Source organism: Silurus meridionalis, chromosome 8, assembly GCF_014805685.1.
Source record: "Silurus meridionalis isolate SWU-2019-XX chromosome 8, ASM1480568v1, whole genome shotgun sequence".
NCBI classification, from domain to species: domain Eukaryota; kingdom Metazoa; phylum Chordata; class Actinopteri; order Siluriformes; family Siluridae; genus Silurus; species Silurus meridionalis.
Genome location: NC_060891.1, coordinates 24,073,070 through 24,094,498, shown reverse-complemented (window position 1 = coordinate 24,094,498; position 21,429 = coordinate 24,073,070). Strand labels below are relative to the sequence as shown.

The following is a 21,429-nucleotide window of genomic DNA, read 5'->3' as shown; positions in this document are numbered from 1 at the left end:
CACTGCCTGGAAGAACACTCAGTCTTTATGTTTTTGATACACATACATGTTCCTTTTGTTTTTTGTAACAAACTAGAAAAGTCAAAAACACAAGAATTGGACAGTGAATGAATGGGAAAAAAAGGTCTATGGACAAATGATTGTCCAAATGTGAGATGTTTGGCTCTAACAGAAGAACTTGTGAGCAGGCTTTCTCATACCCACCTTCAACCATTCAGGTGGAAGCTTAATCGTTTGGGGTGGATTTGGAGCAGGATGGGTTGGAGACTTATTCTGGGTGAAATGAACCAACATGGCAACCATTCCATACTTTAACACTATGGAATTCTTTCTGGTCTGCAGCTCGTTGAATCAACTTCACCATACAACAAAACAATGACCTGAACAGTACATTCAAGCTCTGTAAGCATTATTTAGAGAGCAAGTTAGCTGGAGTGTTAGCTACTGTGGCATGGCCTGCCCAGTCACCGAACCCAAATCCCATTGAACTGCTCTCTGATGAACTGGATCACAAAGTCAGAAAGAAAATTTCCAACTAGTGAAGAACTCCTCTGGCAATTTTTACAAGGTATTGACAAGTATTTCAGCTGAATGTTTTAGAGAAATGAACTGTTCAAATGCCAAGAGTGTAAAAAGCTTTTGATAATGCAATGGGAGGATTTGTGAGTGAAAAGTTTAACATCTGTATAATTATGTATTTGTTTGGTCAAATTAGATCACCTGGTTTGTTGCATAGAACCAAAAGGAACATACATGTGTCTCTCAAAAAATTATAATGACTACATTTTCCGTACATAACTTTTGGTAGATACTGTATATTTTTGTAAATGCTGCTTTGTTTTAGCATGTTTTGCAGTTTCATAATAACATTTTTGGTTTGTAGCTATTTCGCCAATCATATACTGTTAATGACAGGTGACTGCAGCGATAACAAAATGTTCAACCAAACACAAAATGCTAAATGCTAACATTCATATTAAACCTTGATTGATTATCAGTTTATGGCTGAGTCAACATATTCTGTATACAGTTATCATTAGGGGTGAGGTACTCATGTGTCTACGATTAGAATAGTGATTAATTGTATTGCTCACTTCATGGAAATCTCAAAATTTCATTCAAGATGATCTAAAAATAAAAGGTTTTCAGCACTTTTTTTGGTGAGCTTTAAGTGGTGCACTCAATGTACAACTAAGGAGGTTGTTTTCAATGGATCTTAACATGTCATATTTCTTTTGTGTATTAAATGTTAGTATATTCACAGTAAGTGAGCAATTTGGGTACGAAGCAGTAATGGGCACAACTTATCTTGTTCCTAAGGGTTGATTTGTCCATAAGTGAATTACATGTCACTTTTTAAAAAACACTGATGGATGGGCTCTGCCACCATTAAAAAACCTGGACATTTGAAGATGATGATGGTGGATGAGGGAATGATTCAAAAAAAGTAAAAACACAGCTGGTAGAAGAGGTTATATCAAGACTATGTGTTAGCCAGAAGTGTAAAGAGTACCAGCAAATCCTACTTAAGTAAAAGTATAGATATCTTACTGCAAAACCTACTCCATTAAAAATCACAGATTCCAATATGATTCGAGTAAAAGTCTTTAAGTATCTGATTTGAACAGTACTTGAGTATTTGACTTATATTGACCTTAGGCTCAAAGATCCACTAGTCCCTAACAAGACATATGTTAGTGAAAAGCCCAAAGCAGTTTATTTGAAAGTTTAATTTCCTAAAATACAAATCAAATTGTCCACCTCAACTATCAACCCAACAGCCTCCTTAACATGCCAGAATGAAACAAATATCAAAAATGTCAGTAAAAAAAAAAAGACAAAGTAGTAAAGCAATTTTTCCAACAGTTTCTTTAATTAACGAATAAAATGACCGTGTCATGTCACAAAGTAAAAGAACCGTTAGAATTCAATGGACAAATAAAATTTAAGTAGATCATTTTGGATGAAGTAAAACCATATATTTAGAGCTGAATGTGATTTGATTTACCTCTCAGAAAGTCCCAGAAAGGGCCAATATTTTTATTCAACTTCAACAAAAGCTTGGTCTTCCACTTTTCCTCCTTCCAGGTTCCTCCATCCTCAGCATTCTCCTACTGATATACCCCATGTCCCTCCTCTGCACATGTCCAAACCATCTCAATTTTGCCTCCTTTACTTTGTCTCCAAAACGTCCTACATGCGCCGTCCCTCTAATATACTCGTTTCTAATCTTGTCCATTGTCGTCACTCCCAACGTAAACCTCAACATCTTCAGCTTTGCTACCTCCAGCTCCACCTCCTGTCTTTTACTCAATGTCACTGTCTCTAATCCATACAACATCGCAGGTCTCACCACAGTCCTATAAACTTTCCCTTTCACTCTCACAGATACTCTTCTATCACAAATCACTCCTGCTTTCACTCTTCTCCACCCACTCCACCCTGCCTGCACTCTTTTCTTCACTTCTCTAACACACTCTCTATTACTTTGCATTGTTGACCCCAGGTACCTGAATTCCTCCACCTTCTCCACCTCTTCTTCCTGCAACCGCACCACTCCACTCCACTGTCCTCCCTGTCATTTACACATATGTACTCTGTCTTAATCCTACTGATTTTCATTTCCCTTTCTCTTCAGTGTGTACCTCCACAGGCTCTTCTCAACCTGCTCACTACTCTCACCACAAATGGGGAGTATTGAGCCTTAATGACGTCTTCAACAGAGGTGCAAAATGTAATTTTGGTAGTCATTAACCTCAGAAAACTAAAAAGAAGCCAAAACTAATTAAGAACAGTAATGAAGTACATTTACTCGAATACTTCACACCACTGGTGTTGACTGTGTTTTTGGGTACTTTCATGCAAAGCCTGGCTTTATTTCTGTTGAATGAGGTCTTTCTTCTTTGACACCACACCTCTCGATCCTAAACTTTGCTTTTGCTCAAATTTTTAACCTGTTTGAAACACGCTACATGCAAAAGACATACACTATATGACCAAACGCACCCAATTACAAGCCTGATATGTGGTCCTTCTCTGAACTTTTACCACAAAGTTGGGCACATATGATGTCTGTGTATGCTGTACCATTATAATTTCCCCTTCATTGGAACTAAGAGGCTCGAACCTGTTCCAGCATGACAGTCATTGCCAAGTAGCATGGGTTGCATGCACAAGGAATTTGTCATGATGTGCTGGTGCTATAACAATATGAAAAACGATCAAAAACTAGGAACTAGGAACAGTTTGTGCAGCGTATGTAAAGTGAGGTGGTGCAATGGCCAGAAAAGCAAGCTCTAAAGTGTGGTAATGTTGAAGTGGAAGAACTTGAGAATTCCACACAGACCCGTACCTCAGCCCCAACAAACACCTTTAGGATCAACTGGAATGCCAACTGCACCCCAGACCTCCTCATCCAACAAAATCTGATCTGAATCAATACAAATCCCTACAGTCACACACCAAATTCTGGTGGAAAGCTTTCCTGGGAAAGTCCTGCTAAATATAAGAGTAAAGGGGCAATAAATCTGTAATGGGATTTTTAACCAACACGCATGTATGCGTTTGTATCAAAATGTTTTGAGACTAATGGTGCTAACTGGCGCTATTCTGACCACGTGCGTTACCACGTCTGCAATTTCACCATAGACAGCAAGTTAAAACGAAAAGCAAAAGTAAAATTTGGCATGAGACTTCTGTCCTCTTCGTTTTGAGGACAAGACACCCGCCAAAAATGTCGAAACCATTCAGCAACTCGTGCATGATGATCGTCAGAGAACAATCCACATGATCTCACACACCCTACTCACCAGACTTGGCTCCGGCGGACCTCACCCTCTTCCCGAGGATGAAGATCCAGGTCAGGGAATGCCGTTTTGACACCATTGGCCAGATCCAGCACAAATCGCAGAAGGTGCTTGACTTACAGGACTCATTCCAGAAGTGGCGGGAACGCGGGGGCGCTGTATTGCTGTGTAAGGGGACTATTTTGAAGGTGATAGTGTATAAACGTAGATAAATAAAATACTTTCTTGTAAACAGAGCTTGTCTCGAAACTTTTTGATACCAACTCATAGCGGCAAGGGGTGCATTTACTGTTAGTAGGTCGGCCTTTTTGTGGATCTCTACATGTTTCAGCTTGAAAATTTTTAGAGGTTAAAAAAACTGCAATGGAAATGGAAACTTAGCTGTTGATATAGTAGAAGAAATTTCATATACTAGAAAAAAACCCCATATATTTATGGTGGTTGTGCGCATGCGCGCGTCAATCTAGCCCTGAAATCCAGAAGGGGAAAAATGGGGGCGTGACAATGTAGGGGAAAGTGGGCGGGGATTATTTTTTGGGCATGAAAGAACTCGGGGATCTTCTCCCAAAAAAAAAAAGAAAAGAAAAAGGAGGAAAAAAGAGAAGAGATGGTTGAGGGTGAGATCGAGGGGCTTTCTGGTGGGCTTTCTGAATGACCAAAGTAGCTCCTGGGATCAGCAAAAGAAAGAAAAGCTCCACTAACGCACTGGAATGTTCCACCGTTCCGTCGTATGCAAGAAGTGAGAGTGAGATTCCCGGAGCTCAGTGTGTCCAGCGGCGGTTCCCGTGCGATATGGCCGCGCTGCGCGTCCCCCTGAGCGCCTGCTCTCAGCACTCTGACCAGGGTTCCAACAGCGAGCGGAGCGCTGACTCTCCTCTGGCCGCCTCGGAGAGCGACTCGAGCGGCCACGTGTCTCCGCCCAACCCGGAGTGGACCGAGGACCGGTTCCGTGTGGACCGAAAGAGATTAGAAACCCTGTTATTGGGTAGGATTTCTTTACTTATTATTTAATAAAATTATTATTTTTTTTTTTTGGTTGTTTTCCCCGAAAGACATTTTTGCCCTTCTATAATAAAATTTCCTTTATCACCTTTTGTAACCAAGTGTAACTTGTTACAGTTATACTTTATTCAATTTTACTTAAATTAACCTTTTTTTTCCCTTTTTTTTTTTTTGCTTTTTCTGTTTTTTTATTTTTATTTTTATTTTTTATACGGTTAAAACTAATTTCTGTGGCTGCCCACAATATTTACTTAATTATTAAAAAGTTAGTAAATATTTCTGCTTGTTAGTTGGATAATAACAACAATTTCTTCTTGCGTTTTTCATGACCTGATTTTTCCATTAAAAATGCTAATATTTATTCCCCCACTTAATATTTTGCAGTTTTACTGAATTGTTTTCAAATGATTATAAAAAAAAAAAAAATTATATATATATAAATTTTTTTTTTTTTTTTTGATCATTTTTGTTGTTTTGTTTTGTTAAACAACCAGGGGTTGTTCACACATTTTGGTTTACTAGGCACTAAGCTTTGTGGTGATTTTTGAATCATTAGTTTTGTAACCTTTAAATATGAATAGGTCCATTTTGAGGTTATCTCCAAGCTAGTGTGCTCTGACACACTGATGAAATATGCGTTTACCAGCACGGATTAACAACTTTGATGACGTCATTCTGCACTTTAGTGTCTCATCCGATGTTCCTGCCCAACCAATGCTCTGAAGTCTTCTTAATCAACGTTATAAAAAACATCTTTTCAAGTTGCCAGTTTCGAGCTGTATGATGAACGCTATTGGTTATTTAGAGGCCGAGGAGCCACTTGATATTTCTTACCCTGGGTCTTGTTTAATTAAAAATCACGCCCAACATGTCGAAGAACCCTGCATGTTTAAAAGCACTTTACTAAACGTGTAAATCTGAAGAAATCATATTTTCCCAATTTCTTACAGAAATGTTTCCTTAGTTGTGTTCTTGAAGTTTGTTGTGCATATGTATTACACAACTCCACCACTGGGGGCGCGATTGAGTTATGATAAAGTTGTGATTATTTTTATTGTAATGTACTTGCGGTGCAATTTATGTTGTAAAACTAAATAAGAAAATTCTATCCTTATCGCTTTCACAAAATGTGTAGAACGTCTCATTCTTTGAGTGATACCTCAGAATTCTCCATAGTGGTAAGAAAACACTAAGGTTGATCTTGTGCATCTATTTTTAAGGCTATTTTAGAAAATTAATACTAGCCAAAAAAATTTCATGGGTGTACTAAAATTGTGTTAATTTTTCCCTTTTTCTCTTTGTAATTCAATATAATTTATAATACTAGAGAAATTTATGAATGCCAGTCAGTGGTAGACTTGTTACTTGAAAGATTTTTACACTTTTAAAGTAACATGATGAGCAGAGTTTTGTTTTTGTCATAATATCAGACAAGTCACACAGAGAGATATAGAAACAGAGGCTGGCAAGGGAACACCTGTTTGTACCTGCTCTAAGTGATGACTGGAACTAACTTGTTTTGTGGAAAATGGCCTGCAAGGCCTAGAGCCTTGGTGGCAGAGTGGTTAAGGCTCTGGGATACAGATTGGAAGCTCTCTGGTCCAGGGGTGCGTATCATGCCAATATCATGCCCCTGCGATTTGACTCCAGCTTTCAGTGCAGGTGGCAAAAGACACCATAATGGAGCAAAGTTAAAGTTTATGCAAATGAGAACCGATACAATTTTGAAACTTTCATAACATAACGTAAGCTTTACTGATCGATATACATCTCCCAGGCATGACATTAAAACATTTATGACCAGTCAGTGAATATGATTGTCAGTGGGAATTTATTTGGCAGCAAGTGAATATTTTGACCTCAAAGTTGACGTGTTAGAAGCAGGAAAAATGGGCAAGTGAAAGGATTTGAGTGAGTTTGACAAGGGCCAAATTGAGATGTCTAAATGACTGGTTCAGAGCATCTACAAATCTTGGTGATCAGTATCTACCAAAGTGGTCCAGTGAAGGAACAGTGGTGAATTATCGACAGGGTCAAGGGCGGCCGAAGCTCATTGACGCACATGTGAGCGAAGGCTAGTCCGTGTGGTCCGATCCATCAGACGAGCTCCTGTAGCTCAAACTGCTGAAGAAGTTCATGCCTGTTGATGCTCAATGGGTCATGACTGTTTTAGCAGCAAACGGGGGACCAACACAATATTATGCAGGTGGGCATAATGTCAAGTTTTTCTTTCCCACTGTGGCCACTTGCTCAATCCTTAGGCACTAAACCTACACCCCTGTACATGCTTTTATACTACTTTATAACCACTTTATCTCTGTGAAGCTGCTTTGAGACAATTTCCATTGTTAAAAGTGCCCTATAATGAATTGAATTTGAATCGAAGAACTTAAGTCACCTGTTGTTATAGACCTCAACCCTATTGAACATTTTTGGGATGAATGTGATCGCTTTTTGCACTCCAGACCTCCTCACCTCACCTACATCAGTACCTGCCTTTAATAACAGCCTTGTGGCTGAATGAGCACAAATCTCCACAAACACACTCCATAATCTAGTGAAACATCTTCCCAGAAGCGTGGAGGATTTTATAACAGCGAATGTGAAATGGGATGCTCAGAAAGCACACATGACTCTAATGGTCAGGTGTTTTAATATGTTTATCAATATAATGTAGATAGTGTGATTGTAACTTTTTAAAAATGATGTTGGGAAAGAGGTAATACAGAGGTCCAGAAAAGCCAAGATTTAAATGTTTCCCCGTAGTCTTATCTCGACATCTTTTTCCTGTGATCCTGCAGCAAATAAAGGTGATCGATAAGAAGAATAGAACTCGTAGATTTTCTGTCTCCGCTTTTGAAATACATTTAATTCGTCCGAATGTCTCCATAATACACCGATTTCTAAAATCTATAGTAACTAAATTATTGGAATGTTTCTGAAAATTTCAATGGGAACTTCATCTAGGGAATTTTGGAACTCTTCCAACTTGGAAACTCAGCAGAAATTTGTGGGACTGAATTAGAAAATTAGGGAAATGTATAAATGTATAATGTATACATGTATATAAACTGTGTCCTATACAGACATAAACATTTTGTTTGGTCATAAGCTAATACAGATAATAATGCAAACTAATACAGATTTAAAGAAATTACATTTTTGTCTTTGATTTGCTTGTAATTAGAACAAATAGATATATCTTAATATATATTTCACAATATTACTGTTTTTGTTTTGTATTTCTGATCTAATAAATGCAGGCTTGATGAGCATTAGAGACTTCCTTTATTCCTCGACAAATAGTGACATATTGTAGTTGTGAGTTGTGTGTTTTTCCCAGGCCGCTCCCCTAATGGGGGGGGGGGGGTCAGAGGTTCTTCTGGACTTCCATAAAGCTCTGTGATGGTGCGCTTTGAATCGCTATCGCTCTTCTCACTGACCAACCGAATGCTGTTTAGATTGGCCCGCACTCTTTGGTGTGGGTTTGGGGTGTGTGTGTGTGCACGTGCATGTGTGTGTGTGCGCTGTGATTGGTCAGGTGGGATAATGGAGGCATTGTGAAAAGACCATGTGTGTCTTTATGTAGGAGAGGGAACAGCTGACTGTTTTTTTTTTTCTTTCTTTTTAGAAAAATATGGGGGAAACATTCTAGAACAGCATTCTAATAGAGCGGTGGGAGAGGTTCTGCTTGAACGAGGTCGTTTCGAGGGTGGGCTTTTTCTGTAATTCTGTACAAATGTCAGCGATGATTTAGTGATATCTTAAAGGTATTATGAATATTTTTTAGCTGAATATCAAGAATCTGATTAAACACAGACATATTTCCGTTATTATGAAGGCATTTTATTTGTTTGAATGCCACATGTGCTTTTGTTATGATGAACCACATAACACACACATTCACAAATGCACAAGTAGTCTTTAGTGTCCGGTTTGTTTAGATGTATGTCTCCGGCTGTTTGCTACTCTGTATGCACGTCGTGTGTCTGTGTGTGTGGAAACAGGAAGTGAGTTCAGTTTAGGGAATGTGCTCTTTACTCCCACTCAGTTGGCCAGACGAACTCAGCTGACGTGGACCATGTGTTCTTTTTGTACAAGACGCATGTTGCACCGAAACACCACACAGTACAAAACAACATCTGAGAAATTGCAAGAATCTGAGCTGGATAATTTGCGGTGACATCATAGCGATGATGATGAATAATGGGACATGTAATCCGGAGACGGCGTCCGGGGTCGGTCCATCTGGAGCGTGTTTTATAATCTGGAAACGCTTAAATCCATAGTTTCACTTTTCATTTTCAAGGAAAAGGAGAAACTCGAATAACCGAGCAAAGACCAAACCTGATGCCAGTCATGTTTACTAGTTTCACACAACGTTTTGAATAACTCAACAATGAAATTCTGAGGCCTGTGAATATTTTGTTGCATTTACCTTACATTTACGGCATTTAGACAATGCCTTAATCCAGAACAATTTACACTTGTCTCATTTTACGCAAATGGTGATTCAAAATGGTTGTTGTCAGCATTTTTTTCGCTAGAAGCCAGTGCACAGAAGTGCGGAGGGCCAGTCAGAGTGCAGCGTTCAACATCCTGAAGCCTGCAACCAGAAAAGTGTACCAAGACTTTGGATGCTGGGTGGTCTTTAGTAGGAGCTTCTGGAGCTGAGTATAGATAGATGGATAGATGGATGGATGGATTAAAAAATAAATAAAAAAGCTAGATCAATCGCGCTTTGCCAAATGTAGCATTCAATCTGTAGAATAAAAAAAAGAATGCACTTGTTTTCTTACCATCTTACATACAATATCATTATTGAAATGGTAACACCTAGAGAACATATTGCTTTTATCTAGGTTTACACAGGTTTTCCTTTTCCAGTGTTTATCCGTGGCATTTTTTTGCCTTCTTTAGACCATCAGAGTGAATAGCTGTATTCTTTTTCTTCTTCTTTCGGCTCCTCCCATTAGGGGTCGCCACAGCGGATCATCCGTCTCCATACTCCTCTGTCCTCTACATCTGCCTCTTTCAACCCAACTACCTGCATGTCTTCCTTCACCACATCCATAAACCTCCTCCTTGGTCTTCCTCTTTTCTCCTTCCTGGTGGCTCCATCCTCAGCATTCTTCTACCGATATACCCCATGTCCCTCCTCTGCACATGTCCAAACCATCTCAATCTCGCCTCCCTCACCTTCTCTCCAAAACGTCCTGCATGCGCTGTCCCTCTAATAAACTCATTTCTAATTCTGTCCATCCTCATCACTCCCAACGAAAACCTCAACATCTTCAGCTCTGCTACCTCCAGCTCCACCTCCTGTCTTTTACTCAATGGCACTGTCTCTAAACCATACAACATCACAGGTCTCACCACAGTTCTATAAACTTTCTCTTTTACTCTTGCAGATACTCTTCTATCACAAATCACTCCTGTCACTCTTCTCCACCTACTCCACCCTGCCTGCACTCTTTTCTTCACCTGAACTCCTCCACCTTCTCCACCTCTTCTCCCTGCAACCGCACCACTCCACTGCCCTCCCTCTCATTTACACACATGTACTCTGTCTTACTCCTACTGACTTTCATTCCCCTTCTCTCCAGCACATACCTCCACCTCTCCAGCTCCTCTCTCTACCTGATCTCTACTCTCACCACAAATAACATCATCCCCAAACATCATAGTCCATGGCGACTCCTGTCTGACCTCATCAGTCAACCTGTCCATCACCACTGCAAACAAGATAGGGTTTAGAGCCGATCCTTGATGCAGTCCAACATCCACCTTGAACCAGTCTGTCATTCCTACTGCACACTTCCCTGCTGTCACTCTGTCCTCATACTATGTCCTGCACCACCCTCACATACTTCTCTGACACACCAGACTTCCTCATACAATACCACAACTCCTCTCTCCACCCTGTCGTATGCTTTCTCTAAATCCACAAACACACAATGCAACTACTTCTACCTTCTCTATACTTCTCCATCAACATTCTCAAAGCAAGAGTGAATAGCTGTATTAGTGTTACAATAAACACTATATACATTTATAATATGTAAACAATATTTTATATTTATTATATAGTTTACACTTTAGATTTATTCTTTGCATTTACTCGCAAGCACACCCAAGTACACAGAAAAAATAAAAAGAAAGGACAAAATGAACGTCTGGGCTCTGTTAACAAAAATTGCACAAAATATTAAATATATCTGTGTCTGAGTTTTGTAACTTTTTCATTCATAGTTTAGCTTTAGCGGGACGACCCACGACATTACAGACTATGAATGGATTATTTTGAACACAAGAACTATTCTATGTAAATTTTACTACTAAATACAAAAAAAAAAAAAAACTAAATATTGTTGATAATTTGCATTATTTTTTCAACAGGACATTTCTTCAATAAATATCGCTTGTGCCAGGTTTTGAATTGATTCTAAATCTGACATTTTCTGAATTTTACTTTGTCAGCTCTAGAGCAGATGAGTGGACCTAAGCAGCGGGAATGGCTACAATTCAATTCCATTTTGACATTTTTATAGTGCTTTAAACAATGGAAAAAATCATATTAGTTAATTTAGAGGAACCACACATCCTCATATGGGTGACATCATATGTCCATCATTGCTGAGGTTATCAACTCTTCCCTAATATTGAGATTTTAGTGCAAAACTATCCAGTCCAAATCTATCTTTGGGGTTATTGAGTGTAATCCTCCACAAGAACCCCTATTATCTTTAGACTGGTCTGGTTTCCAATTGAACAGAACTTTGTCCAGAAGTAGGCTGTCAGGATTGATCTGTAAGGTCTGAAAAGAAGAAAGGGACTGGATCACTGGTATCTTCGAAGCATGTGTCGCTTACTAGGGAGAAAGAAGAATGAGAGAAGGCAAGAAGGAGAAAGAAAAACATGGATTTTTAGTTATTTTCATTGGTAAATAATCATGTTCATGTTTTTATAACGTAGCGGGAGAGATCATAACGTAGCGGGAGAGATTATAATGTAGATCATGACGTAGCGGGAGAGATCATAACATAACGGGAGAGATTATAATTTAGATAATACCGTAATATGAGAGATTATAATTTAGATCATAACGTAGCGGGAGAGATCATAACATAGCGGGAGAGATTATAATTTAGATCATGACGTAGCAGGAGAGATTATAATTTAGATCATGACGTAGCGGGAGAGATCATAACGTAGCGGGAGAGATCATAACGTAGCGGGAGAGATCATAACATAACGGGAGAGATTATAATTTAGATCATGACGTAGCAGGAGATTATAATTTAGATCATAACATAGCGGAGAGATTATAATTTAGATCATGACGTAGCGGAGAGATCATAACGTGGCGGAGAGATCATAACATAGCGGGAGAGATTATAATTTAGATCATGACGTAGCAGGAGAGATTATAATTTAGATCATGACGTAGCAGGAGAGATTATAATTTAGATCATAACGTGGAGAGATCATAACGTAGCGGGAGAGATCATAACGTAGCGGAGAGATTATAATTTAGATCATGACGTAGCAGGAGATTATAATTTAGATCATGACGTGGCGGGAGAGATCATAACGTGCGGAGAGATCATAACATAACGGAGAGATTATAATTTAGATCATAACGTGGAGAGATCATAACGTAGCGGGAGAGATCATAACATAACGGAGAGATCATAACATAACGGAGAGATTATAATTTAGATCATGACGTGGCGGGAGAGATCATAGCATAACGGAGAGATTATAATTTAGATCATAACGTGCGGAGAGATCATAACATAACGGAGAGATTATAACATAGCAGAAGAAATTATAATTTAGATCATAACATAGCGGAGAGATTATAACATAGCAGAAGAAATTATAATTTAGATCATAATGTAGTGGGAGAGATCATAACGAACGGGAGAGATCATAACATAGCGGAGAGATTATAATTTAGATCATGACGTAGCAGGAGATTATAATTTAGATCATGACGTGGCGGGAGAGATCATAACGTAGCGGGAGAGATCATAACGTAGCGGGAGAGATCATAACATAGCGGGAGAGATTATAATTTAGATCATGACGTAGCAGGAGAGATTATAATTTAGATCATGACGTAGCAGGAGAGATTATAATTTAGATCATGACGTAGCGGGAGAGATAATAACGTAGCGGGAGAGATCATAACGTAGCGGGAGAGATTATAATTTAGATCATGACGTAGCAGGAGAGATTATAATTTAGATCATGATGTAGCGGGAGAGATCATAACGTAGCGGCAGAGATCATAACATAACGGGAGAGATTATAATTTAGATCATGACGTAGCGGGAGAGATCATAACGTAGCGGGAGAGATCATAACATAACGGGAGAGATTATAATTTAGTTAATGACGTAGCGGGAGAGATCATAACGTAACGGGAGAGATCATAACGTAGCGGGAGAGATTATAATTTAGATCATGACGTAGCGGGAGAGATCATAGCATAACGGGAGAGATTATAATTTAGATCATGACGTAGCGGGAGAGATCATAACATAACGGGAGAGATTATAATTTAGATCATAACATAGCGGGAGAGATTATAACATAGCAGAAGAAATTATAATTTAGATCATAATGTAGTGGGAGAGATCATAACATAATGGGAGAGATTATCATTTACATCATACTGTAATGGGAGAGATTATAATTTAGGTCATAACGTAGCGGGAGCGATTATAATTTAGATCATAACTCGGCGGGTGAGATCATAAATTGTCAGGAGAGACCATAATTTACTGGTAGAGGTAAACATTTGTAATATAACCTAGCTGATAGTTGGCTGATGGTTGGTGTGGTTCCTGAGTCAGTATCAAAGTGTATATATTTACTAGGACTGTCAATTGATTCAAATATTCAATCATGATCAATCGCATGATTGTCATGAGTTAACTGGTGATTAATCGCAACTTAATCACATTTTTATCTGTTCCTCCACGCCAAAATCCTTCTGGCGTCATACCCCTCTTCCAGCACGGGTTTTGGCACCACTGTAACAAACTCATTGGTCTCTGCTGGAAGAAAGAGAGTTCACCAAGCAGAGCTTTCTTTATTTTCTTTCGCTTTCACCCCGGCGCTTTCCTTTCCAGTACTCATGCTGGGGCTCACCCACACACTCGCGGTTCAGGATGCCTTTCCATCTTGACGTCCGCCAGTAGCCACTTGCGGATGGCCCGCTTCCTCCGGCACACTTTCTCTCTTTAACGCCCGCCGAAGTTTTATCAAGGATCTGTTCCTGGGGACCGTCCGAATGCACTCGCCGGCCGGCACGTCTTTCTCTGGCGCCCGTCTGCGCTCGGTCACCACGTCTCTGTTTGGTGGTTCTCTCCCCGAGGCTCATGTCTCTCTCCTCTTTATTGCTGTCACCAGAGTGAAACAGAACGCACTGATAAGTCTCATCAGCTGCAGGTGTTTTTTAACGTTCGTTCCAACCGGCTCCGCCCTCCACTCGCTCACCGCTGGCACAGGTACGAACCTCGGTTCTTAAGTCACGGTTTGGTTCAATTTCAGTACCATATATATGTGCACCATGCTTGTTTAGCAGTACAGATTTACTGTCCTCTGAAAATAACTTGACTTACAGCCATTATTGGCTTATCTACTTGACAGAACCATACAAATTTGTGTATCTTGTATTAAAGAAGTTAAAATTGGGTGGTTTAAATACAATTTTCTTTCTTTTTTCACTGGATGTTCAATATGGTACCTCATGGCAAAGAACTTTCTGATGAGTTGAGTTTTGAGAATTGTTGCTCTCCACAAAAATGACAGAGGCTTAGACCATACGCCGCACACTGCAACAAGCCAGTTTGCATGGCCATTGTCCCAGAAGGAGCTTACACGCTTACACAAAAGACCTCTAACAGTTTTCTGAAGACAACCTGTCCAAGAGCATGAATTATTGGAACCATGTCCTATGGTCTGATGAGACTAAGATAATCTTGTTTGGCTCAGATGGTGTCCAGCATGTGTGGTGATGCCCTGGTGAGGAGAACCAAGAAAATTGTGTCTTGCCTACAGTCACGCATGGTGGTGGTAGCATCATGGTCTTGGGCTGGAACAGCAGTTTACCAACGTAACAACCCTAAACACACTGCCAAGATAACAACTGACTTGCCAAAGGTGTTTGAGTGCATGAAGTATGTCTCTAGACATGAACCCTATTGAGCACCTGTGGGGCATCCTCAAGAGAAAGGTGGAGAAGTGCTGTGTGTCTGACATCCAGCAGCTCCATGATGTCATTATGGAGGAGTGGAAGAGGATCCCATCAACAATCTGTGCAGCTCTGGTGAATTCCATGCCCAGGAGGATTAATGCAGTGTGGGATAACACTGGTGCTCTCACAAAACACTGACACTTTGGACACTGTTTTGACATGTTCACTTAAAGTGTACTCGTTTTTGTTGCCAGCTGTTTAGACAGTAATGGCTGTAGAGTTATTTTCAGAAGACAGTAAATCTGTACTGCAAAACAAGCTGCACATTGACTAAAATATATCCAAGTTTCATTTCCATAGTATTGTTCTTTGAGAAGATATGGCTGCTGATATTTGAGGGGTGTACTCACTTGTTAATAGTGTGTGTGTGTGTGTGTGTGTGTGTGTGTGTGTGTGTGTGTGTGTGTGTGTGCACTTTGTGGTAGCATTTTGGGAAAGAACCACATGTGGCTAAAAAGGGTGTCCCAATACTTTTGCACATACCATGTAGCTAGAGTCTGAACATGTTTCCCTCTTGACATGGACAAAAAACTACAGTGTCCCATGAAGAGAAAAAAGTTCAATGGAGAACCAGAGTCGTGTGCGTGTGCGTGTGTGTGTGTGTGTGTGTGTGTGTGTGTGTGTGTGTGTGTTTAAAAGCAAAGCAGAAATGCAGGCATTGATTTCAGCTCTTTCCTGCTTTGTTTGGAATGTGGCTCAGGAGAACTCTACTCATATTTTTAGTCTCTGCACTAATGAGATGCAGGTCCACACACACACACACACACACACACACACACACACACACACGTGTTTTATTTAGGGCTGTCAACCGATTAAAATTGTAATTGCAATTAATCGCACAATTGTTACGAGTTAACTTGTGATAAATTGCAACTTCATCGCACATTTTTGTTTCTTCTAAATGTACCTTAAATTAATACTTTTCAAGTTTTTAAATACTCTATTCAACAAATATGGATGCAAATGTATATTTATTATTAGTAAAACCATCCTCAACATAGAGCATGAAGGCAAAATATTCGTTTAAATGTTTGAATGTAATTATGGTATTTAAAGTTATGTAAATTATGAGGACAACAAATGGAACTTTTGCTTTGTTTCCACACGGACGATTTTAATTGCCGGATGTGTGTCATGGTCAATTTTGGTGCTTGTTTTGAGATTTGTTGCATCAGTAAAACAAATGTTTATTGTTTATTGTAAATCATTTTTATTTGGTGGAATTTATTTGTATATATATTTTTTTATATCTAAGTAATGAGAGGAAATTGTGATTAAATGTTGAAGGTTTTATTTTGCTCGTTTTTATATTTTTTTATTTATACTTTAAAAAAAAAAAGGGTCATACAGAAAAGTTTGCTGCAGTAATTGGGCGTCATCAAAATTATTGGTGTTAAAATTAATTTGCTTTAAAGCGTTACTAATGTGTTAATTTTGACAGCCCTAGTTTTATTACATCTGAGTTCCTGGAATCTGTGTGTGTGTGTTTGAGAGAGGAATGTGTCGAGTAAGCGAGTGAACGAGAGTAGCTAATTGTCTCAATGTGTTCCTTTAAGCTCGGAGCTTTACTGCACCTACAAATAAAAGTTTCTGTGTGAGTTGTGCAGCCTGTGTGTGTGTGTGTGTGTGTGTGTGTGTGTGTGTGTGTATGTTTGTGTACTCCAGCAGCCTCTGTGTGTTCTTCAGCAGCCTGTGTGTGTGTCTGTGTACCTGTGTATACTCCAGAGCTGTGTGTGTGTGGGCCTGTGTCTGTACTCTAGCAACCTGTGTGTGTACTCTTGCAGCCCATCTGCATGTTCTTGTGTGTGTGTGTGTGTGTATACTCCAGCAGCCTGTGTGTGTGTGTGTGTACTCATGGAGTCCATCTGCACATAGTCCAGCAGCCAGTCTATGCTTACTTGTACAGGCTTTGTGTGTGTGTGTGTGTGTGTGTGTACTCCAGCAGCCTGTGTGTGTTTGTGCTACAGCAGCCTGTGTGTGTGTGCGTGTGTGTTTGTACTTGTGCAAGCGCATACTATTGCAGCCCATCTGCGCATACTCTGAAGGAACGGTTGAGGGAACAGTTGAAGGAACAGTTAAAGGAAAGGGCAGCAGCTTTGATTGAGTGTTTTTGGGAAAGAGCCCTGGACTGCAGTGTTTCCTGTCTGCTGAAATATGGCCAGATATGTTTATGATTATCTGTGTAATCGGTCCTTCCTTGTCTCTATCTCTCCATCCCTCCCTCCCTCATATTTTTGGCAGCGTTATGGGGATTCCTGGATGAATGGATTGAAACATTTTATATAATTTTTAATTTAAGTTTATATAATTCAACCCTTTTCTATTTCATTGGCCAGGCTGTTCAACAAATGGTCATTCTGGGCTCCAATCAGCCGTATTTTACTTGATTTCTTTTCTTTTCATTTTTTTCTTGTTAACCTCCAGTTCCATCCATTTAACTGTCCATTTCTCCATCCATCAATCCCTCATCCAGCCATCCATTCCTCTCCCCCTGTTTTGAAAAACCTTAACTCTGGTTTATTCCAGATGTCTGAAACTGCAGACTCATTTAACAAATGTTTCCTAAACATCTTTTTGAAATAAACTTCACCTCATCACCAGTTACGCACGTCATGCAGTTCAGCACACAAGTGTGTATTTGGTTGTAGTGGTTTACAGGTGTAGGAAGAAAAGGCTGGAGAAAGTAGCTGGTAGAATGATCAGCTAATGACAGTTAACTTGGTGAAGGATAGAATCTCGACTGAATCTCACGGTTTTAAATCATTTCAAGAATTCACCGATCTTGTCTTGTGACTTTTGAATCAGTATGGTGTAGTGCAGGGGTCACCAACCTTTTTGAAACTGAGAGCTACTTCTTGGGTACCGATTAATGTGAAGGGCAGTTTGATACACACAGTTTTCAGTTTGATCTGAAATAACAAATATGCTCAATTTACCTTTTATTATATGTTATTACTAATAATATTCATCTATGTGAAGACACTGATCATGTTAATGTTTTCTTATAATAATCATTAACAATTATTTAACAAAGTAGGGAACAGCTATTTTTAGAAAAGGCCTGCGGGCTACTCATGTGGTCCTTGTGGGCTACCTGGTGTCTGCGGACACCATGTTGGTGACCACTGGTGTAGTGTTTTTTTTTTTTTCAAAAACCAGGTGAACAATTTAATGGAGATTTATTATCTATTTTATGTAAATAAAGAAGGAGTAATAAAAATCTCTCTCTCTCTCTCTCCCTCCAATTATCCTCTTGTTGTCTCTTTTCTGTCTCATTTGCTCTCTGTTTACTCTCTCTCATTTATCTTTTTTTTTCTTTCTCTCCTTTAATCCCCCCCGTTCTCTTTCTCTGTCTCTCTGCAGCCAGTGAAGGGCGAGTTATCGGCGGAGAGGATTTTTTCCAGAAGGTAAGATCTTCATTTCCTTTAATTGCTTTAGACCTATTTTGAGGGTTGTTTTGTGGAGAGAGACGCAAAGCTGTAACGCATGCGGCTACAGGACAATAATCAGCCACACTTAGCAGTGGGGCGATGCAGCCTGAGGTGAAGCTGCTGTTACTGTCCTGGGGTTTGATTCATTTTATTAACATCATGTGATTTTTGTCTCTAATATCTGAGCGGTTCAGCAATTACACCACACACACACACAAATACGGAGACAATGGATTTTTCACTGATGTTGACATTTCTGCCTTCACCTTTAGACAAAACATTCACTCTGTTCCATGAAGTTTTGGTGAGTCAGCGCTTCTGTAATAAAACCCAAGTTGCCAGTTTGTTTGAAATGCTACTTTTGGTTTCTCTGGGTTATTTTGTTCCTGTCATCTTTTCACTCTCTCCATCTCTCCATCTACACTAAGCGCATTAAACCCATCTGCCCTCACCCATCTCGCTTCATTTCTCTTCCATCAGCTCTGAAGTGGAAAACTTTTTTGGCTCTTCACGTGAAGTCGTTTCACTTCCAGAGCGTGTGCGTGGCTTTGCACTTCATACTCAAACCCAGAGATAGAAACGCTCTTCAGATCACAAGAACAACACACATAATTAGAAGTGCTATTAGAGGGGAGGAAGATTGAGTGTGGGATTGAGATTAAGAGAGAAAGAATTAAACAAAGATAAAAAGATTGAATAGAGGAATAGAAAAAGGAAAGGAGAAAGAAAGAGAGAAAGGAAGAAAGCATAATCAAATGAAAGGAAGAAAGAGAAAGAAAGGGAGAATGAAGGGGAGAAAGGAAGTAAGAAATAAAAGAAGGGAGAATGACAGGAGGAGAGAAAGAAAAGAAGTATAAAAAAATAGGAGAATGAAAATAATAAAAGAGAGAATGGAAGTAAGAAAAGAGAGAATGAAAGAGAAGGAGAGAGAGAATGGAAGAAAATCTAAAGGACAAAAGGAGGAACCATAGATTAAAAGAAAGAAAGGAAAAGCATGAGAGGATGTGGAAGAAAGAAAAAGGTGAAAAAGAAAGAGAGCGATAGAAAGGAGGGAGAGAACAAAAGGAAGAGAGAGTTAAGGAGGGAAGAGTGAGAATGGATGAGGAGTGAGAGAAAGAAAGAGAGCGACACTGGAAGAATAGAATGAATATATGGAGAGAGAGTGCGAAATGAATACGGAGTAAGAAAGCAAAAAAGAAGGGATTTAAAATAGAAGTGGAGCACAAATGTCAGAGAAAGGACAGCAAAAAGGTGGAAAAAGTGACATGTAACAAAAGAGAACAAGGAATGAACAAAAGAGGGAAATGGTAAAGGAGTAAGAAATAAAAGAATATGGAAACGTGATTAGTCCATTAAGATCCCGCTCTGTTTCTCCTCCCGTTACGTTGTTATTTGTATATCAATTTTAAAAAGCCACAGTGTCCCATATAATTTTAATTATATAATAATAACATTTAAGCGTTGTGAATTAGTTCTATAAGTTTGTCACTAAAGAATGGATGATGGTTGTATCCTTGAGATTGTATGAGGAACAAATTATACTTTAAAGAGAACCTTCATCTGAGTAACACAAAGTCCATTCAATATAGTTCCATCATTGTGGAGGTTAGATGTTTACTGATGGACACTTGATTGCAAAAATATTCATAGCATGTTCCATCCACACTGTTTATATTCATTATAGTCCAAATCCATCTTTGAGCATTAAATGCTCTCTAATTAAAGAGAACTCCATCTAGGACTAGGGTGTCAGGATGGTGCTCTACTCCTGGATGATCGCTCACTGCTTAAGGCATCAGACTATGGATCGGAAGGTAACGAGTTCAAACCTCAGCACCAACATGCTGCCACTGCTGGGCCCTTGAGCGAAGCCCCTAACCCTTAACTGCTGAGGTGTAAGTTGGTATGGAAAAAAATCCAAATGCCCTCAATGTTAATGTAAATGAATCAAGTAGGTCTGGAATCAATAAACGGACCTGATCTCTGGTACCTCATGAGCATGTTTAACTGAAAATTAGAGACATGGGCATACTTATTGTTATGTTACAGTTAAGAAAATTGTGCAGTGCGATCAGAGTGCAAGTAGTGACATATGAGCTAGAAGAGCTGTTCCCACGGGAATATCATACTTGCCCATGCTCTAGAAATCGTGTAAAATGTGTCCTGAATGTTGGGAAAACCACAGAACTCTTGCTGTCTGTCCTTGTTTATTTCCTATTGTTCAGAAACAAAAGAACTGATGATGGGCTTGGCTAGTTTGGCGAAGAAAAGAGTGCCGAGTGTGTTTCGTTTCCACGGACGAGTCAGAGATGGTCGATCATACTGAAAAACTAGAGATAAAATTGTGTGTGATAGAGAGAGAGAGAGAGAGAGAGAGAGAGAGAGAGAGAGAGAGAGAGAGAAAATGTGGGAGAGCGAGTGTGTGAGAGTGATTTTGTGTGACAGAGATTGAGATTGTGAGAGACTGAGATGAGAAAGATAGACTGAGAGATAAAGAAAGAGTGAGTCTATGAAAGAGAGTGAGACTGTGAGCAATAGAGTGAAAGAAAGAGAAACTGTGAGGGAAAGAGAGACTGAGACTATGAGAGGGTATAAGACAGAGTGAAATTATGAGAGATGGTTTGAGAGAAAGTGTGAGACAGAGAGTGAGGGATTTGAGTAAGTCTGAGAAAGAGTGAGATTGTATGAGGGGGGTTAAATTAGTGAGACTGAGAGAGTGAGACTAAGAGAGGGTGAGCGAAGAGAGTTAGACTGTCAAAGAGTCAAAGAAAGAGTGGGACTGTAAAAGAGTGAGACTGCCATAGAGTGAGGGATAGTGAGTGTGTGTGAGATTGAGACTGGAAGAGTGTGAAGGATAGTGAGACTGAGTAAGACTATGAGAGGTAGAGTGGGAGAAAGAGAGTGAGACAGCGAGAGA

General features: G+C 39.5%; 1 protein-coding gene across 2 annotated transcripts in view; it reads left to right on the top strand.

Moving 5' to 3' along the window:
* Window positions 1-375: 375 nt before the first annotated feature.
* bicc1a (BicC family RNA binding protein 1a) overlaps window positions 376-21,429 on the top strand; it is a 58,870-nt gene continuing 37,816 nt past the window's right edge. The window contains exons 1-2 of one of the 2 annotated variants that reach the window (XM_046856051.1): window positions 376-568; window positions 18,445-18,488. In XM_046856051.1, the coding sequence (XP_046712007.1) occupies window positions 499-568; window positions 18,445-18,488 (114 nt within the window). In that variant the 5' untranslated portion in view covers window positions 376-498. Of the gene's footprint in view, window positions 569-4,340; window positions 4,792-18,444; window positions 18,489-21,429 lie in introns of those variants that run through there. The other variant, XM_046856049.1, reaches the window with a different exon arrangement.